At 39.5% G+C, this 20,441-nt stretch overlaps 1 protein-coding gene across 5 annotated transcripts in view; it reads left to right on the forward strand.

Annotated features, from left to right (window-relative positions):
* Nucleotides 1-19,587, forward strand: part of pde1cb (phosphodiesterase 1C, calmodulin-dependent b) — a 106,134-nt gene extending 86,547 nt beyond the window's left edge. For all 5 annotated transcript variants that reach the window (XM_086043296.1, XM_086043297.1, XM_086043298.1 and 2 more), the window contains 10 exons: nt 413-513; nt 2,014-2,142; nt 2,968-3,069; nt 5,966-6,086; nt 8,214-8,295; nt 8,655-8,775; nt 11,090-11,265; nt 13,147-13,356; nt 14,696-14,758; nt 15,863-19,587. In XM_086043296.1, coding sequence (XP_085899422.1) covers nt 413-513; nt 2,014-2,142; nt 2,968-3,069; nt 5,966-6,086; nt 8,214-8,295; nt 8,655-8,775; nt 11,090-11,265; nt 13,147-13,356; nt 14,696-14,758; nt 15,863-15,882 — 1,125 coding nt within the window. In that variant the 3' untranslated portion in view covers nt 15,883-19,587. The remainder of the gene's footprint in view (nt 1-412; nt 514-2,013; nt 2,143-2,967; nt 3,070-5,965; nt 6,087-8,213; nt 8,296-8,654; nt 8,776-11,089; nt 11,266-13,146; nt 13,357-14,695; nt 14,759-15,862) is intronic.
* The last annotated feature ends 854 nt before the right edge of the window (nt 19,588-20,441 follow it).

Consider the following 20,441-nt stretch of genomic DNA (forward strand, 5'->3'; position numbering starts at 1 on the left):
TGTTTAGACTAATGGAGGCGCAAAGAACATATGGCAAAGAATTGTTTTGGCTTAACTTCCTTTTTTTACGCGGACGGACACTCACTCAAGTAGATGTAAAAAGGACACTTTTTGTATTGAACTTGTCTTCTCTAAACTTTCCTTTCTGCTCTTCTGACCTTGGCCCTGTGTTCCCCCATCACACATTTGTTTCCATTCATCCCAAACCGTAATGTATTCCCTCCTACACATCTTCATAATGCAACCTTCCTTGCTTTTCCATTCACTGCCTTCCCATTTCTCATCACTTAATTCCTGTCTATTATTCCCTCCTCTGCGCATTCTTTCTCATTCACGGCTGCCCCTTTCCGTTGTGTCGTCCTCCACCTTCCCCGCCCCCGCCTTCTTGTCTTCATTTGCCCCCCACCTCCAGCATTGGTTAACTGAGCTGGAGATCTTTGCCATGATCTTCGCAGCGGCTGTGCACGACTACGAGCACACGGGGACTACAAACAACTTCCACATTCAGACAAGGTAATGGATCATAAACTCAAAAGGGCTCAGCTCTTGACTCCGAGATCGATGCCCTCATCTACGAAGGCGAGAGGGGCCTTTACACACACGGGTGCTGGTGCAGCAATAACATAAGAGGAAGGACAAGACCAAATAGAGTTCCACAGCCTGTAAAATAAAGACTTATTTCCCTGTGTAAAGGAATAGGGAGGGGCATTCAAAGAAACGTGCTTGCTACTTTAACATTAATGCTCAATTTCTTTTTCTCTTTTTGGGGGGGGAATCGTTCATCTCGCCGGTGATTAATGATAACGCCCGCCTTGCATAATAGAAATAAGCAGAATGAATTGAAATTAGCATCAAAGACAGGAAAGTTATAGTGTTGCAGTGTTGTATCATGAAGTATGGATGAGTTCAAAGCCCGGGCTCGACACATAGACGTGTCTTGCAGTCGTTTGTCCTCAGCGTTATTAACGAGGAACTCTACCAAAACATATTTTTTCAAGAATATGTTCTATGCAGGCCCACCAGTTGAAACAAGGTATTCTGACTATTATTACGTTTGTGAGAAATGTTTTCAGCCATCTCAAGGGGCGGCCATTTTGTCACTTCTGTCGACGGAAAATGACATCACAGTTGCTCAGGGCTCAGCTAACGACCAATCATGGCCCAGCTTCAGAAAACAGGTGAGCTATGATTGGTCTTTACCTGAGCCCTGAGCAACTGTGATGTCATTTTCAGTTGACGGAAGTGACAAAATGGCCGACCTCTGAGATGGATAAAAAAAAGGGTAGATTTTGCTGCATAACTCATATTCCACAAACACAATATTAATCAGAATGCCTTGTTTAAACTAGTGGGCCTGCATAGAACATATTCTGCAAAAAATATGTTTGGGTTAACTTCCACTTTAATGATAACCACTACTTTGCATTCCAGAAGTGAGTCACATCAAATCAAAGTAAGCAGCAAATGAGTGAAATTCAGCTACACTTTTGCGGAAGTTACAGTCATGCAGTTTTATCATAGAGTCGAGGCATCCTCAATGTGCTCAATGCCCAACACATAATCACGTCCCACAGTCGACGCGGTAGTGCCAACAAAAGAAATAGCCTTCGCTTAATGATACAACTCTGCATTACATGATAACCATCCCTCTGCACAATAGAAACGCAGCAATAAACTCAAGATAAGCCACAAAGTCAGGGACATTACAGTAATGCAGTGTCTGTGTGTCAAGTGATTTCCATTTGGGCCGCAAAGTAGTTTGGCCTGAATTGAAATCCATTATGTTTTCACCCAATTTAACCTCATTGATATGAACATTAGACTGATCTAATTCCACGCAGGCGATAAAATTCCCTAACAGCCCAAAATTGAAAAACCTTGCGATGAGTTTCAAAATATCATCAAAGCCATCTCTCTAATTATACAAATGAAAACGAGAAGCGTCAGGTGACACGAGTCGGTCGCCAACGGTCATAAACACCGTAATGGACTGTTTGCTTGGCCTCCTCGCAGGTCCGACACGGCTATTCTGTACAACGACCGCTCGGTGTTGGAGAGCCACCACGTGAGCGCGGCCTACCGCCTGCTGCAGGATGACGATGAGATGAACATCCTGTACAACCTCTCCAAGGACGACTGGAGGTCAGAGCAAAGGAGAGGCAGCTGAGGGAAGTTTTTTATCGGGACAAGCCGTCGCTTGGTCGTTTTTTGGCTTTGGCTTGCGAGCAAGCTTAATATTTGTCACCGCTCGAGTGAAGCGGGGGGGAAAAGGAACACCACGGTGGCCGATGCACACAATATTCTGTGGTAAAATGTTCCAGATAAATATAACTGAATAATAATAAAATGCTAAAATAGCTGGTGTTGGATAAGTTAAAGGCACACACAACACTACAGTTGCTTGACGCAACCTACGGTAATTCAACGTCATAAAACCATTTTTTTGGGGTGTTTTTATACAATATTGCTATTTTCCTTAACAAGACAGAAAAAAATGTGGGGGTGGCTGGAGCGGAGTAATAGCATTTCAATTAAGTTCACTGGGGAATAATCCATTTGAAATAAGAGTGTAGTGGCTACAGAAGGCATTTAACTCAATTCAAGTTACCACTGCACCAAAAATAACATGACGCAACAATACACAAGTTCAAGCCCTTGACCTCCGTGTACACATTACACATTCATCGTGAACTCGCTTTTTGTTCTGTTGGAAATGACAAGCGCTTTTCAAGGTCCAACAGTTCTGCACTCAGTGAAACTGTGATAATAGATTAAAGCAGACAGCAGCAATCCAATTTTCATAGCATGAGCCCGGACCTGTCAAAGCAAGACATTTATAAAGAGCTCTCAAAGTCTGTGTCGGCTTTCCGCTTTTTGCTCTAGCAAGCTTTTAATTTTTGGGGTTTTTTTTTTTTTTGCCCCACCTAGGTATGTGACAGTTGATTTTGTCCTGTGTTTTTCTGGCAGAGAGCTGCGTGCTCTGGTGGTGGAGATGGTGCTGGCCACTGACATGTCCTGCCACTTCCAGCAGGTGAAGGCCATGAAGAACTTCCTGCAACAGCCCGAGGGGTCAGTTGACTTTTTTCCGTGAATGTTTTTTTTTAATGGTTTTTACTAGTGAACATGCTTTCATTTTATTTTATTTTATTTTACCGTACAAGAATAAAATGTAATTGCTCATCCACTACAGTAGGTGGCACTGGTGCACTCATTTATTATTTTTATTTATTTATTATTATTTTCTTATTTTCTTTTTCACAGACTAAAACTTTTTACCATTTTGCACAATTTCACAATTTTGAAGCCTTTATAGCCATTTTGACTTTTTTAAATGATCATTCTAATTTGGCAGGGTTGTTGATACTCTGTGGTGTGTCAATTATACAAGACATTTATTTGCAGGCACTTTAAGTACAATACTATAATGTACAGTACTTTTGATTTTCATTCTTATCTCTTAGCTGGAGTCAAGTCAGGTAATCATTTGAGCCGGTGAGACATCCGTGCTTGTGTAGCAGGTGTGACGATAAGAAAAGGTCAAGAGGTGTGGAGGTGTGGGGTGAACCTGTTGACCTTTATGGTGTCATTTCCAAAAGTACCCTGAAAGCAGAGATAGCAGATAGGTGACGCCTTCAGATTTGTGCACCTGGATGTCTGAGTGTGTGCGTGTGTGTGTGAGCGAGCATCACACAAGAGCCCGAAGAGTGCTGACTGGAGGGTCTCCTTCCATCAGACACACACGAATGGACAAGAGTTTGCACTATGTAATGCTGAATGGACTGTAATGTAATTTGACCTGACCCAAACAGGGTGAGAAGGGGAAATGCGAACCGGTCTTTCTCACCCCCCGTGTTTAACCTTCCGTGTCTGTTTTTCTTCATCTCCTTTCCATTTTTGGATGTATGTGAATCCATTTGTCAAGCGTGACATGGTTTTAATGCTATCAGGTACCAGTAATGCCCGATAATGGGAAATGATCTTCACAGCGTATTGCAGTAAAACAAACAATTAGTCTTAAGCGGGTAATCACGTTAAATGGGAAATAAATTTCGATTTCAGGCTGTTTTTTTTTTGTGTGTGTTGTTGACCACAGAGTGGATTGAAGAAATGTTGTCACATCCCAAGGCAATATTTTGGTCTCTCTTTAAAAACTGGAGGTTGCAGGTGGTGTGTTTTCCGCCTTTTTGCCCACCTGTCTCAGCAATTTCCCAGAGTCTTTCCGTTTGTTTTCCCAGCTGTGTCTTTTTGCCTTTGACTTGAAAGGATTTTACCATCCACCACATTGGTTCAACAATAAATATTGGATAGAGGTTCTGATGTGGATCAAAATGGGACATGCAAAACCCAGCAAGGGATCAGCTTGCGTCAAATGACCAAGACCTCCTCTCAGACGTTTGAGCTTGAAAAAAAAAAGGTTCCCGGTGCCCAAAAAATCGTTTCAGTATCAAAAGTGTGTAAGTTTTCCAGTGTCAATTTTTCTACAGCGGATACTCATAGGCATATACTGTATTAATATGACTAACATTACAGGATATTACTGAGTCACTTGAAGTAGTAGTAGAAGTACTATTCTTCTTCATTTGTGTCTACATGACTGTATTATACTGTACTGCCTCCCAGTGGCCAAAGCAGGCACACCAGAAGCAGCAACACAATGAACTGGATTGCAAGATAAAAATCACGATGCACAATGTTTTTACTCTGTTTTTCTAAAAGTGCAGTATTACAGAGTGATATTTTTCCTTATTAAAAAACACAAAAACTCGTATCACAAGGCCCTGCTCTATGCAACTGCTTAAATCTTTTCTTTTTAGGAAGGTGCAACACCAATAGTTCTTTTTAGGAAATGAGGGCTTCAGATGAGGGCAACATTAACAGTTTGAACAGTGTAATTGATTGTGCTACAAATACACCATCTATCTAATGAGGCCAGGAGAATCTGTGCTAAAAGTTGAATTTGTACCACACTCGTTTTTTCTCTTGTGCTGCACAGAAATCCACATCGGCATAATGCCGTTTCGTCAGCCGTGGCGTACCCTAGCCAGAGGCCAAGCTGCGCTGTGTTTGTTTCACGGAGTGAGACATCAGGCAGTTAATGTTCCACATGGGAGCTCGGGATGCCAAAAAACGGAATCTTTACCGTCACACCACTTTTGTATGCTCTTAAGCATGCCCGAGTTGTTTCACCAATTTAATATGGATCCATTTCAGCGCGCATCATTTGGACGGTCATTGTTAAAGCCACAACAGGGAAACTAAACAGTGTGTTAAGTGACCAACGGCAAACCTGGTGGGTTCCTGCAAGCAATTAGCATTTACATAACAGAACACTTGCACTATCTAATATCGTTCCTCTTGTTCCTGCCTCGGTACACAGTGTTCCATTTTCATCTCTTAAGGGCCATTATGTGTCAAATCCTCAATTGGCTGTCTCTTCTCTCAAGGTTTATGCTGTGTGTACTTTCACTTGAATTTTTTTTTTCTTTTTTTTTTTTTAAAGATGGGAATCAACCCAAATACATTTTTTCTAAGAATATGTTCCCAGAATGCCCAACACACGGCATTCTGATTAACATTGTGTTTGTGGAACCTCTTTTTAGCCATCTCACGGGGTGGCCATTTTGTTACTTCGGTCGACTGAAAATCACAACCAATCACGGCTCACCGCCAGAAAACAGGTTAGCCCTGATTGGTCGTTACCTGAGCCTTGAGTAGTTGTGATGTCATTTTCAGTCGACAGAAGACAAAATGGCCGCCCCCAGAGATGGCTAAAAACGGGTGGATTAACTCTTATTCCACAAACACAATATTTATCAGAATGCCTTGTTTCAACTATGCATAGAACATATTCTTGAAAAAAATATGTTTGGGTTGACTCCCCTTTTAATATCTAATCAACTTGTTTATACCTGCATATTGGTGCTTTGGTGTATTAATGTGGCACTCCATTCATTGTCGTCTGTAGCATTGATAAGCCCAAAGCCCTGTCCTTACTGCTGCACACTGCCGACATCAGCCACCCAGCCAAAAGTTGGGACCTGCACCACCGTTGGACCACCTCTCTGCTGGAGGAGTTCTTCAGACAGGTGAGCGTCGACTGATCAGCAACATCTGCTTTTACAATGTAGGCGCAGTGCTCATTCTTTCGGAGTAAGAGTTGCAATTTTTTTTAAAAAACGAAGATCAAGCAAAACAGAGCCATAATTAGTCCTTTGATGCTTTCTGAGCTGGTGTGTTGATGGTTCAAACCTGAGATGAAAGCCATGAAAATGTCACATCACAATGTTGTGAGAAGTATAAAATGCCTCCCTCTCTCTCTCTCTCTCTCTCTCTCTCTCTCTCTCTCTCTCTCTCTCTCTCTCTCTCTCTCTCTCTCTCTCTCTCTCTCTCTCTCTCTCTCCATAATTGTTGCCCCCCTTGGTTAAGATGTGTTCTGAGACATATGTAAGCTTCTAAAACATAAACCTCCAGGGCGGACGAGGTCTGTCCGACGATTGCAGGCCTCCTCGTATGGACTGCCCCCCCGCCAAGCCAGTCTGCGGGCCGTGTATCTCCCGGGAGTCCCAAACCAGGTCGCGTGCTCTTTCTTGCCGGCAGAGGAATTGCGTCTCCTCCCGGAAGTGGTTGAAGCAATTTGGGTTGATTTCAGCAGAGCTAGGTTAATCTCTTGGCCTCTGTGGATTCCACCAACTGTCCCCTTTGCTTTTCCCTGAGGGAGGACAACAGCCCTCTGGTGCACCCTTGCCTTCTCTGTGCCTGTCAATCCAGAACTCTTGTGCCCGAAAGCACTCTGCGCTTTTATATTGATGCTACTGCAGTCTTCCATATGTCTGCTCAGCTCTTTGTTTCTTATGGGGGCCCGACCAAGGACGCCCTCTTCCAACAGTGCTTGTCTCGCTGGATGGTGGAAACCATTCGCCGTTCTTTTCATGTGTCAGGCCACCCCTTGCCATCGAGGGTGCAATCTCATAATGTTTCACAAGACGGTAGAATACGGAAAGAGGGATCTGGGTCCTCACCTCTGTACGCTCCTCTTGAGCTCACACCCTAGGTTTTCAATGGGGTTGAAGTCTGGGGACTGAGATGGCCATGGGAGGAGCTTAATTCTGTGTTCGGTGAACCATTTATATAATTGTCAGTATGAGAGTATTTGCGCGAGAGCAAGTCTCTTGGAATGACCTCCCGTTAAATGTTAGGCAAGCCGCCTCTCTGTTCATTTTCAAAACACAGGTTTTATTCTATGCTTTTGACTCAGCATGGGACTCGGCATTGTTTTAGTGCTTTCTGGTGTTCACTGTTTTTATGTTATTGTTTTAAACTGTCTCTTTTTGTATGTCTGATTTTTACTACATCTACAGTACTTTGTATGCAGCTGTATTTTTCAAAGTGCTGTATAAATACATTTGAGCTGAGTTGGCATTATAGTCTAAGATAGTAGTGTAATAGCACTATATATATATATATATATATATATATATATATATATATATATATATATATATATATATATATATATATATATATAATATACACTGTCGCTGTCCAACTTTTGAATTTTGGTTTTTCACATTAATGCGATGTCTGTAATGCGGAAACACCATTCACGTAAAAAAAAAATATGGAAAATGAAAAAAATAGACATAAGTGTTTTTCACAGATATGATCTAATACTCTCTCCAAATCTTTGGATTGCCCTCTGCATTGCAGTAAGGCTCCCAGTTTTGCCTCTGATGAGCAAAGCTTTTCAAAAATGAAGAACGATTACGTCTTACCTCTGCTCATCAGTGCCACAATATCGCTTAAGTGGCTTGGCGATCATAATTCTCAATTATGACATCGCATAGCATTTGTCATACAACGACATAATTAATGACTTTGCATCCCAAAAGAAGTCTTCCTCAGTAAAAGGCTCTCTTGCATGTTCACTTTAGATTTATCTGTTTCACTTTTGAATCTTATTTTTTGAATAAAATATCTTTATTTAATTTTTCCTTATTTAATTTGTTGATTTATCATTATTATTATTTATTACAGCTGTTAACGTTTACAAGGTTGTCAAATGACATGTTGCGGTTTGGTCATTTTGTATCCATGATACATTTTGGATGGGTTGGGGGCTGCTCCAAATCAAATTTTGCTTGGGTCCTCCAATTTGCTTCGGGGCGGCCCTGAGCGAGCGTGTGGTTTTCACGAATGACCCTTGTGTTTCCCAGGGAGACAAAGAAGCGGAGCTCGGCCTTTCCTTCTCACCGCTCTGTGACCGAAAGTCGACAATGGTGGCGCAGTCCCAGATCGGTGAGTCAGAATTGCATCTACGTAACATAGTGACTCTATGGAAAGTTGACCCAGCAACCTTGTATCGCTTTTGTTGTCTAAGCAAGGATGGCGGGAAAGAATCTAAAAGTGGCCTCTGCTATATTTATGCCATGCCGCAATTAATCTCTGGGTGTGTCATCCACTTTAACAAATGAATGATCCACCTCGAATAAAATTCTCCCTAATTAGGAAAATAACAGGTGTCTTCATTTTAATGCCATACAATAATATAGAAAACGACATCTGATGCAAAGCATATAATATTCTGAAATTGAGAAATGTGTAACTAATACCGGCTCACTACTAACCTGTGAATTTGCTGGCGTGTGCTTGCGCAGGTTTCATCGACTTCATTGTGGTGCCCACCTTCACCGTACTGAGCGACATGATGGAGCGCATCGTCACGCCGCTCATCGACGAGGCCTCGCACTCGGGTCTGGCGGGCTTCCGGCGCTCCAGGTGGGCTTTGTGCCAAAAGAGGGCCACCGTTTTAGGCCGTCTTCACGCAATAGCGGCGTATCTAATAGAACCAAAAATGCGAGTCACACCGTGCACGATCCGTTTCTGTTGTGTGGAATTGTCCTCCCCTTTCATTCAGCACAATCACGCTCCATGAAAAAGAATTATAGATGTAATGACTGCAAATGACTACAGTGTGTGGATGGCCTCATAGCTTCAGCCAGAACCTGTATTACATTTCATTTCATGACAATGTGGACCGCTGCATAGCTTGATTAACAGCCTTCATTACGTTAGATTTTTGGCGTTTTTTTTTTTTTTAAGGACTCAAATGACTTCAAGCTATACATGAATTTAGCAGGGTAATACCAAATGTCGACAACAGCATAGCTTTATACATTCACCTCGGTTAAGATAGAGTCGTGTTAAGAACTGGATTCAGAGGAATCCATAGCCACTGGCCACTTCTTAACAACTAACAACTATCCAGTGAGTGCTTCGGAAAAAGTTTATCTTTTTAAAAATGCGTATTAAACCTCCCTTCAGCCTGCACAGCAATATCAATATCAGACTCCTTATCAGTGCGCTCAGCAGCCACCATTAGAATCACTTGGCGGTGGGGTGGCATTTTCTGGCCTCTCATATTGGAGCTAACCGAGCATAATTCTCACACGGCCGTGGCGATTTCTGCTCAAATGATGTGTTGAAGCGTGTCAGACCTCTAATCTTCATCACGCCGCTTATTGCCGCTTTCAGTTATCTGTAACCGTCCGGCTGTTATCGCTCACCTCTCATCGCTCAGACGGACGCATCGAGTCCAAAGTGAATCATCTCAACACACGGCGGATGGATTGCTTTGCCTCGCACATCTTCACACGTTCCTCTTCCCCGAAGGATGAATGCCGCTGACTTCAGTGACGTCCCGTCTTCTCTAATCCCATCACAGAGCTGTCACATGATGGGATGCTGCTTTCACTAATCTATTCTATTGATGTGGGGGGCGACAAAACCGATTTAATCTACTCACAAGTTTATAGGAAACTATCCAAGTTAGGCACTGTACAAGACTACACACACTAGTTGTCACAATACCAAAATTTGAACTCCAATTCTATACGTGCATAAAATACCTTGCACCGCTTATTACAAACAAATTGTAATCCCTCCACCTGTGGTTAGGATAGACACAACTTTCAATCGCTTTATTGAACAGAGGTTACAGAATAAACACACATTTATTTATATTGCCCGTAACTCATTCACTGCCATACATTTTCAGACCCTCTTTTACCCTAACTTTTGAAAAAATTTGAAAAAAATATAAATAAATTCCTGGGATTGAATAGCTGGACTGTGAAAAGACGAGTAAATTTGTCAATGGCAGTGAATGAGTTAATCACAAGAAAGTCTCAAAGGGCTTCACATGCCCGTAGTTGACAACATATTAACGACATTCTGTAATCTTAACCCCCAGGAGGGCAAGGGAAAAAAAAAAACAACATCTGGGGAGAAATGAGAAACCTTGAGAAGGGACCACAGATGGGGGACTCCCCCTTCCAGGATGATCAGGCTGCAGTGGATGCCGAGTGGGCAACATTTAACACATATTATGATACTATACAAAGTTGGTTCATCCATCATCAATCAAATGAAGTGCTGCAAGAAGACGACTTCGGTGACGTTGGCCCCTACCCGGTTGGTCAATGTAAAAATCTCCATAGCAGCGCCTCTGGTCAGTTGCTGTGGGATCCAAACAGCAAACTCCAATTCAGTCATCATCACCTAATTCCCTAGCCTGGGAAAAGGGGGCAGAGAAAAGAATCGAAGCGGCAGTAAAGTGGCCAACAAATAATTCAACTAAATGCAAAAGTATACAAATAGTCTTTAGTCGTGTTTTAAACATTTCTATTGACGTAGCACCTCTAATATTCACACATGATTTGCCATGTGTCGCAGCTAACACAGAGGCCCTCAACACGCAATGTGGCTAACAGTTTAGCCAGTTAAAAGCCAACAAACTCTACACTGATTCACCAACTCCCATGTCCCAAGTACATTTGAAAATTCGGCTCCTTGTAATTATGACAGGTATGCCCCAAAAATGTAAGCACATCTTATTTTCATGTTTTACAATTTGTATACATGTGTTGCTATTAAGACAAACACTATGCAATGTATGTAAACGCCCGCTAATAACATGACCATCTACCTCAGGCCAAATTTAGATTTTGCAAAATAAGAATAGGAGTAACATGATAAAAATGTGCAAATGTTGTCAGTGCTCTGAGCTCCTCTCCTTTGTCTTTGCACGCAGTCTGAACAGTATTAGCTCGGAGGAGCCCAAGAGGCACAGCTCGAAGAGCATGGCCTCCGACAGCTGCTCGTCGGGACAGAGCCCCCTGCTGGCCGTGGACATGAAGAACTTCAAGGCGCTGTGGAACGAGGAGGTCTACCAGAACAGGGAGCGCTGGAAAGCGCAGGCCGACAAAGGTGCGCCACTTTCTCCTAAAAAATAAAAATCTTCAAACGCACTTCACAATTGCAGTAGCTCTTCAAAAAAGGCTTCAAGCTGTTTAATGCAACTCCAGTTTAAAGTTTACTGCCGGGCGAAATATGAAACAGAGAGAATTACACATGTATTTGAAACAACCATATAGTTTCGCCTTTCAGTACACTAGCTTAATGCTAACATTAAATAGCATCTATGTTATGGTTCTGAAACACTTTAAGCAACACATTGAACACAAATTGTGCAGCAACACGTAACATGTATTCGGCCATCTATTCTTTATCCTCTGCAAAGAATGACTAATATTAGCGCTGTACTGATGAATTGAGAGGAGTTGAACCGTGTCAGTGAACAGTATATTAGGCTTATATAAGGCCCTCAGGTGGCCAAGGTGGGCACACTTTTAATTATTTTTACTTATGTCAATTCTGTATGTTTTGTAAAGTACCTCCAATATCATAGTTTTCCTTATTCAAATATACATCACAAATGAATGGAAATGCCCATTCGTTTCAATGGAAAAAATGATTTGTGATACAAATGTTTTGAGTTACGAGTGTGGTGACAGAACGAATCAACTCGCATCTCAAGCCTCCACTGCACAAAACTTTGAGTTGACCTTGAAGAACTCGAAAACTTCTTGAGTCGATTCTTTGTTTTGCCTTGCATGTTTAGTATTTACACATGGAGCGTCTGTGCACACCCACAAGAGCCGTACACTCATTTTTGTACTTGTTACAGCTCCAAGGTTGGCATGAATACAAATTCTAAGCCTTATTTCAATTCACTTCTGTTTACTTCCCACTCATGAAAAAGCAACCTGACAATTATTGGTACCACAGGACCCAATGAGCCGGCCATTTGGTCTTCATCAATCAAATAAGAGTTAATAAGAGTCATTTGGATCAATAACAGATGTAAACCCTTCTTGCATATGTCTGACTTTTGCATTGAGACTCATGCATTAGTCACCGAGAAATAAAGGTCAATGCAGGAAAGAATCTTGATTATGCACGTGCATGATATGCATTAATAAATTACTTTAATATATAGTAATAATGATTTAATGTGCACTTTTCTGTATTGATTTTTTATTTGATCTGTTCCTTTTCTTTGAGTCATATTAAATTCAATTTGGGAAAAAGTTTTTAAAATCTTCAGATTTGTCTCTTTTTGTATTTTTTTAAATGTATATTTTGCACAATCGTTTCTATTATTTCAGATTCATATATGAGCGATTAATGATGACAATAAACTACATCATTACAAATTGTAATATGATAATTCAATAACTTTTATATATTTTATCAACTTAATAAATAAAAACTGTTTCCAGAAAAAATTTGCCAATTCCTGTTTGGCTTTGTCACTTTTTAATAAAGGAAAGCAATTGTCTTGTCGTAAATGCCTTATGATATACAGTAGTGGGTTTTGTTTTTCTCAAATTTAATTTTTTTCACATTGTGATCAATTAAATAATATAATGCAAACAAATCATAATTTTAATATATTCATGAAATGAATATTTAATCTTCTTATAGTATATAATGGATCACCTTGATCAATTTCTCCTTCTAAAAATGATTTTTCGATTGAGGGTTTTGTAATCTTAAAGCATGGTCATGTCCACATCTGAAAAGAAATTAGTGATGTTGGGTCACGCAACTTGTGACAGATGACAATATCCAAAGTACATGAAACGTCCAAATCACCCGTTATATTGTTTTCCATTTTTACACACAAAATCAGAAATCCGAAAACGAGTCATTATGCATTTTTTCATTTTGATTTTGGAGTGAATATTGAAAAAACAAGTTTTTTTTCTTACTTCCCTCTGGCCTTACCCAATGTGTAAACCTCAGAGGCAGAGGAGCGAGCCAAAAGAGAGGCGGAGGAGCGAGCCCAGCAAGAAGACGCCATGGAGCCTCAGGAAGACCACGCCGACTCAGCCGAGCCCAAAGACGGCCAACAGGAAGTGGGAGACCAGGAGGCGGAGTCAAATCCCGACGCTGATGACGCGGCCGCGCCGCCGCCTGGGGGCACCGCACTCAAGAGTCCCTCGCTGCAGAACGGTATGTTTGTCTTTGTCTTTCGACTGACTGAAGCAGCCTGTCAAGTTCATTTGTTTGTTTTTGTTCAATGTGTTTGTTTTATTTAGTCCACATACACATATACGTTGTTCAAATTATTTCCATGCTCATTAAAAATAAATTATTTCATTTTTTCACGATGGGACACTTCATTCAAATGATTTCAATTAAAAAACAAGCATTTTTGTTTTTCAATTAAAAAAAAAAAAAAAAAATCCCACTTTATGTTTTAATTATGTATTATTTATATTTTTTACATTGTATGGCAGTTAAGCATTAAAATGTTACCCAAAACAAAAAGTGGTTCCTTGAGATACGAGTGTCCCAACTTAGACATTTTTTAGATGCGAGCTGTCATTTGGCAGATCTTTTTTTTTTTTTTTTACTTTGACTTCAGACATGAGCGCTGTGTGGTGGCAGTGAATTCAACTCAACATCATTTTGGCAGATGAACAATTCATTCAAAAATAGGTTTCCCGCTGTTTAATGTAGGGCTGTCGCTATCAACTATTTTTAGAATCGATGATTATTTGAACACAAATGGTGGTGCAACACATGCAGACATAATACTCACAGGCATATATTCTTTATACTCTATGAAAAATGACTAATATTAAAGAATCTTACTTAATAAATCTCTTACAGTAGTAATAGAAGAAGTACTGTTCTTCTTTATTTATGTCTGCATGACTGCATTATACAGTGCTGTCTGTCGGTGGCCAAGGCAAGCACATTGAATTGGATTGCAGCATTACATCATGCTGCACAAACAATTTCATTCTTTACATTCTGTTTGTTTTTACATGGTTTTCGTAAAGTGCAATACAATGGAGCATCACATACTTGCGGTTCAACACCCGTAGATTCACTTATTTGCAGATTTGTTTCCATTTAATGTTAATTTTTTTTTCCTTTTTTTTTGGAAGACAACCCCTTTTTTTCATGGAAAATATTATTTCTCCAGTTATTTAATAATTTTTGGTGTGGTTTTTTTTGTTTGTTTTTTTTAATGCATTTACAATAGCCGTTTTTGCTACTTGCGGGCCTGCACAGTCCATATCCCCACTGTATGACAGAGTGCTATTATTCCTAATTAAAAATATTTTTAATATTTGTCAAAGAGATTTCCCTTCATTTCAATAGGGAAAGAGGACTTGTAATACAAATGTTCTGAGTTATGAGCATAGTCTCTGAACGAAGTAAATGTGTATTCCAAGGCACCACTGCAATCTATAGGTCGAACTGTTTCCTGTGTCTATTCATCTTAAATCTTTATCCAAATAATAGGGCATTTAATAAGATGGATCTTTTGATGGCTTAGGAGAGTTATCTGAAGGCGCAGACTCTCCGGGAACTGAGGAGACCAAAAACCCGGCGATTGATGGTGAGTGGACGTCAACAACCCTAACGCAATATTTCAAATTTGAAGTACATTAGAATCTCCAGGCATCCCAAAAAGTGCTACAATATGGCGGTGCGCTGAAATTTTTCTAGTCTCTGACGTCACAAATCCACCCAAAACGAACCTCTTCCGTTTTCATCACCTGTAATCATTACTGTCAAACTAAATATAAAACAGAGACAGTTGACCAAACCACAAATAACGTTGTTACAAAAGTCCACTTGCTTAATGTGAACACGTAATGCAAAATGCTAACAACAGGCTAGTGAAACTAGCATCAGTGTTATAGTAATTATAAAACCTTTAAACAGCTTACAGTATATTTAAACACAAGCAGTAGCAACATGCAGTCAAAGTATACAACAATACTCACAGCATGTGGAGTCATCCCTCATTATATCGCTGAGCGAATTCTTAAATGTTTTTTTAATCGTACGTATATCGTATACCATATCGTATTTGCTGTATTACAGGGTTTGGGGTAATTTATCTTTCCATATGGACTCTTACTAGGAGGAAGAAATGCCTTGAAGACAGGTAATGTCCAAAGTTTGGGATCATTTCACACTTAAGAAAAGAAGCTAAAGCGCGAAACACAACTGGTTTATATTACTCATGCGTTCGGTAGAGTAAATATCGTTATTTTAATCTTGCCTGCCACCGTTAGTTAGAATGAATTGTACCTCTATGGATGGAGGTATAGGCACAGCCATCGATACACTTTAGCTTGCTTTACTAAGCAAAGTTGACGAAATAAACACAAGCATATAGTGCATTCACACGCAAACGCACAAACGACTGGCGCAGAGTCACTCAACAGCCAAACGACATTCTTGTCACGCAATAGGCCGTGCCTTCAGTCACACGCATTCTGACTACATCAGGACCGCGATGAAAAGTGGACAAAAATGATACCTGCACCTCACGTGCATGTTTTTATTTTTTTGTGTGTTTATAATAAAAATGGATATGAAGTCCAAACTGAACGGACTGTCTTAAATGTGCAGGTTTGTGTCTATTTGTAACATAATTCATAGATGTGACTCCAATTGCGCCTCATGTTTCCCATTTTGTCTTTGAACACAGCCGAGGTGGCGATGGAATAAGAAGGGGGAGGGGCTTGGACCACCGGAGAGGGAGCGAGCCAATCAGATGGACTTTGTCGCCCCCTGAAGGAACACGAGAAACTGACTGACACTTTCACTTTAAGTGTCTCTTGTTTGACTTTTTGTTTTGACTGTACATATTCCGCCACTCTCCTGCTTTTGTCTCCTTTTAGATTGGATAGCTAAACAGTTTTTCATTTGTAGTTCTCGGTAGTTTCATGCTCTGTGAAATATACATTTAAACTGCAAAAAGAAAGAAATATTCATGTATTTTTTTTTGTGTGTGCGCATCCTATGCATTCTTTTTTTTTTTTTACCCTGAATTTTGTTTTTAATGTAAATGGCTCTTATTGCAAACACAACCTATCATGTAAAGTTTTTTTTTTTTTTAAAAACAATGGATCTTATGGTTTTTTTTAGCATTTTTGTTCCTCTCGATGCCTTCTCTCGTGTTTTTAGGCTGTTGCAAAGCATCTTCTCGCTGTCCTGCTTCCCCCGCCCCCCCAATCTGCCACTATAAAACGCAATTATTGCTGTGCATATGTAAAATAACAAACCTCCGCTTTAGCTGTTATTGTACATGTATACTTGCAGTTAAGAGCGGGACAAATGGGCAGTATTTGCATTCCCTTATTAACATAATTGTGCACTCGTGCAATATTATTTGGGTATAAATCCATAGTGCCAAGATGCTGGCATGTGATGTGCTTCTTTTTGAAAAACAGGTACAAAAAGGGAGAATTCAACTGAACATTTTCTAGAAATGAGGGAGAACCTTATGGATTATTTTTTAAACTTTTTTCTGTTTGACATTTTTTTTTATATAATAGGATGTCACGTGTTGTGAAAGGTTACTTTTCTCTCTATCTACCCGTGTGCCTCTTACTGTACATGTAACTGCACCTGTAGGAACCAGCTGTCATTGTTCCTGCAACCTGTTGATGTTTTGTGTGCTCTTTTCGTGCCGTAAGAGTTCTGTTCCTCTTTGACTGTTTTTCATTGGCCAGTGGTTTTCATTTCTTTTACTTTTATTTTGTCTTATTTATTGCGTTTTTTTCAAAAACTATTTTTTTCCTTCCATTTTCAATGTAAACTCGCATTTAAAAGTTATATATTTTTTTCATATTTAAATTTGTTTTGTTATTTGTTATTTCACTTTGTTAAATTTGTTTTATTTTGCACCACGTTTTTTTTTTCCCATGTTTTTTTCGCATTGTTTATATTGTTTATGTAATAACAATAGTGGGTTTCTTTGTGAATTTATGTATTCATTCGTTTTTCTTTTTGTTCAGTAGATTTAATATTGTAAAGGCTCCAGACTGCCCCTAAATGGTGGCATTTTGCCCTTCAAATTTGAGGCAGTGCAAGGAAAATCTTCATCTACTTACGCATGTGCAAGCAGTAGATTTGCTTTCGCATTTTTCTATTTTGTTGTTGCTGATACACCTTTGCTCCATACCTCTGCCCATTTATGAGTAATATAATGACAAATATTGAAAATATGAATATTTAGTTGGCAAATTGATTTACAGTGTGCACCACTAAATTTTCCACTTGCACACAATCCGCACATAGAATTTCATGTTCCTGGTAAAAAAATATGAGTAAATAATAATAATTTTAAAAAGGTAGTCTGGAGCTCTGATTACATAAATTATGTTAGTATTATATTGTTGGTTATTTTAGTAAATGTAGTTTTATTCCCCTTTATTAACATTGTTTCCATGTTTTTTTTCCTTTTTTTTAAAAATCCCATGTTCAGTTAATTCATTCCACGTTATTGTCACTATTTGAATAGTTTTGCTTTGTGCATTTATTTGTTTGTTCATTCATTTATTTCTTAATATTCTTAACTTTTTCTAAAGATAACAAAACAAAACTTTTTTTCTCATGTGTATGCGTTATTTTTTTTTATTAATCCCACATTCAGTTAGTTTTAAATTAGTCCACTTTAGAATAGTGGGTCCAATTTTATTTTGTTTTTCTTTGTTATTTCATAAAATAATTTTGGTTTAAATTCTTTGACTTTTTTTAAACAAAAACTATTTTTCTCCATATTTTTCCAGGGTTTTTTTCCATTTTCTTTTTTTCTGCTATTTGTTTTATTTTGTCTACTTCATTTGTAGTGGATCACTTGAATCATTTTCATTTTTCCTTTCTCTTGTCATATGTTTTTTTCACATTTTGTTCAATGTTATTGTATAGTGGATTGCGTTTTTTAAATTTTGTACTTTTTTTCCCCAATATTCGTTCATTCTTTTAAAACATTGGTTTTTTTTGTCATGTTCCTATGACATGTTTGTAAACGTTCTCGTGCTGTAACAATGTGTTATTTGTTCATTTTTTAGAAATGTAACATTTCCTCCATGTGTTTCACACTTTCTTGTGACGTAGCCTGTTTCTGCTGTTTCTGCTTTTACATGCTCTTGCTGTATGGCATATTTAGCAGGCGTCGTCGATATCATAGTCGGGTTTCTTCTCCACGTGGTGTTTTTGTAACAGTTTGTCCCCCCCCAACTCCCACTCCATCTTAGACAACTGATCTCAAACGTCTTGAGGTCAGGTGGATGTAAAAAGTGTGCGAGGTTAAAAAAAAAAAAAAAAAAACAATGCCAGAAAATACTTAGTATATTTCTGATCTCCTCACTGTGACCTGCTCTGATTATGACTGCGCGAGAATGAGCGTGTGTGTGTGCGTGCTTGCGTTTATACAGATGTGGTGGACTGCTTAACGTTTCAGATATTTCTAACCCTTAAAACCCAAAAGGGACAGTTTGTGTGATTGTTTTTTATTTTCAAGTAATTTTTATTGTTAAATACAGGTTGGATATTCATTTGTAGCATGTTTGTCATGTGTCGCTTAAAATAGCAACAGAAAATCCAAAACGCATTGTTGCATTGTAAGTGTCCTGACTCGAGTTTTTTGATACGAGCTGTCACTTTGATGATTTTTTTTTTTGGACTTGCAAGCACAAACTTGAGCTACGAGTGCTGTATGGTGGCAGTCAAATGTCAAACTAAACATAAAACAAAGAAAAATACACTTTGTGTATTTAAAACAACCACAAAGTTTTCTTCTGGCAAAGTGTTAGCTTAATGCTAACATATATTTGGAATTGCCATTGATGGGCTGAGTCTAACATTGATAGTTGCAATTTTAGAAGCAACAAATATTTGAACACGAATGGTGGAGCAACACATGCAGACGGATAATCGACAAGTACTCAGGCATATATTTTTTTCCTCTGAAAAATGTCGAATATCTCAGTCTCGGTAGTTGTGAAATTTTTTTTATCTTAATTTGTGTCTCCATGATTGTATACAAAGTCTATGCAAAAAATCACCCGAACGATGGCTCGTATCTTGAAAAACCTATAATTGGGGTCACTTGTACCTCAAGCCACTACTCCATTCACATTGCACGCTACAGGGGAAAAAAAGTCATATATAATGTGTAACAATTTTGGGAGCTTCTTGAGGCTTAAACTACTTATAGCAGTAATGTTTTGATTATTGTTGATTGGTTTCAAAATCACAAGATGGATGCCAAGCAGTTCACCAAATCTCTCAATGGAATGACCGAGAGTGAGTGTGTGAACGTGTGCATGCAGATGTGTGTGTCACTGTTTCATCGCGGCCGCGCGTGTGTGCCACCATGCTATGTGACTGCACAGCTGTATCAATAAAGTGGACTCAAAGGGCTCAGATCCTGTCAGCATGTCTTCATTCGTGACGGTGGTGTCTTGCTCGGGTGGGCGGGTGAGGAGTCCACTGCTCCCACCGGTAAGATGCCCTCAATCGAAAATCACATTTTGATCCGATTTTACAACTGCTTTGACGGTTTTTCCAAAAGAACTTAAATCGCACACCTAGATGTCACTGTTGCACTTAAAAAGCCACACAAGTGACTTCAGAGGCCACTCTTTCGGTGTCCGAAAAAAAAAAAAAAAAAAAAAGGTCATAGATGGATAGACGGACCAGTCTGTCGGTCAGACGGAATGGCCAGCTCTGGAAATAGACATATGTATATGTATATGTACTGTATTTATATATGTTTCAAATTTTGAAAAACAATTGGCGACTATGCGAATGCTTGTGTGCTAAATTGCAAGTATGCAGGGTCTTCTGTACTGTATTATTTTTAACCTCTGTGAAGAAAGACAATTTGTCCGAATCCCACTGCGATATGACTGCCTCCAGGTGGCCAAGGCATGCAACAGCAGAATGAGCAGTTCAATGTGCATCAACCGTGCAATAGGCAGCCATCGTAGTGTTGGTCTTTGGGACGAAAATGCTCATCAGTTTTAATCACAATTTAGTCATTTGTGCATGAAAGATCCATGCTTGCCTGATTGCTTGCCCACAGCCAGTCGCCGTCTGCCTCCCGAGAGTTGACAAGAGTTTAGCGTCGCTAAATTTCCGAAATATAAACCAGTCGGGGTTCGTGTGCGCATTCATGCTCATGTCTGCTTCAGCCTGTGTAAGTGGAGAAGCCATCGCCACGGTATTTTTGATTTTGTGGAGGTGATCATGATGAGATCACGTTTTATGTCAATAAA

The sequence above is a fragment of the Filicampus tigris genome, chromosome 10, assembly GCF_054856515.1.
Source record: "Filicampus tigris isolate MCC_2025a chromosome 10, RoL_Ftig_1.0, whole genome shotgun sequence".
NCBI lineage: Eukaryota > Metazoa > Chordata > Actinopteri > Syngnathiformes > Syngnathidae > Filicampus > Filicampus tigris.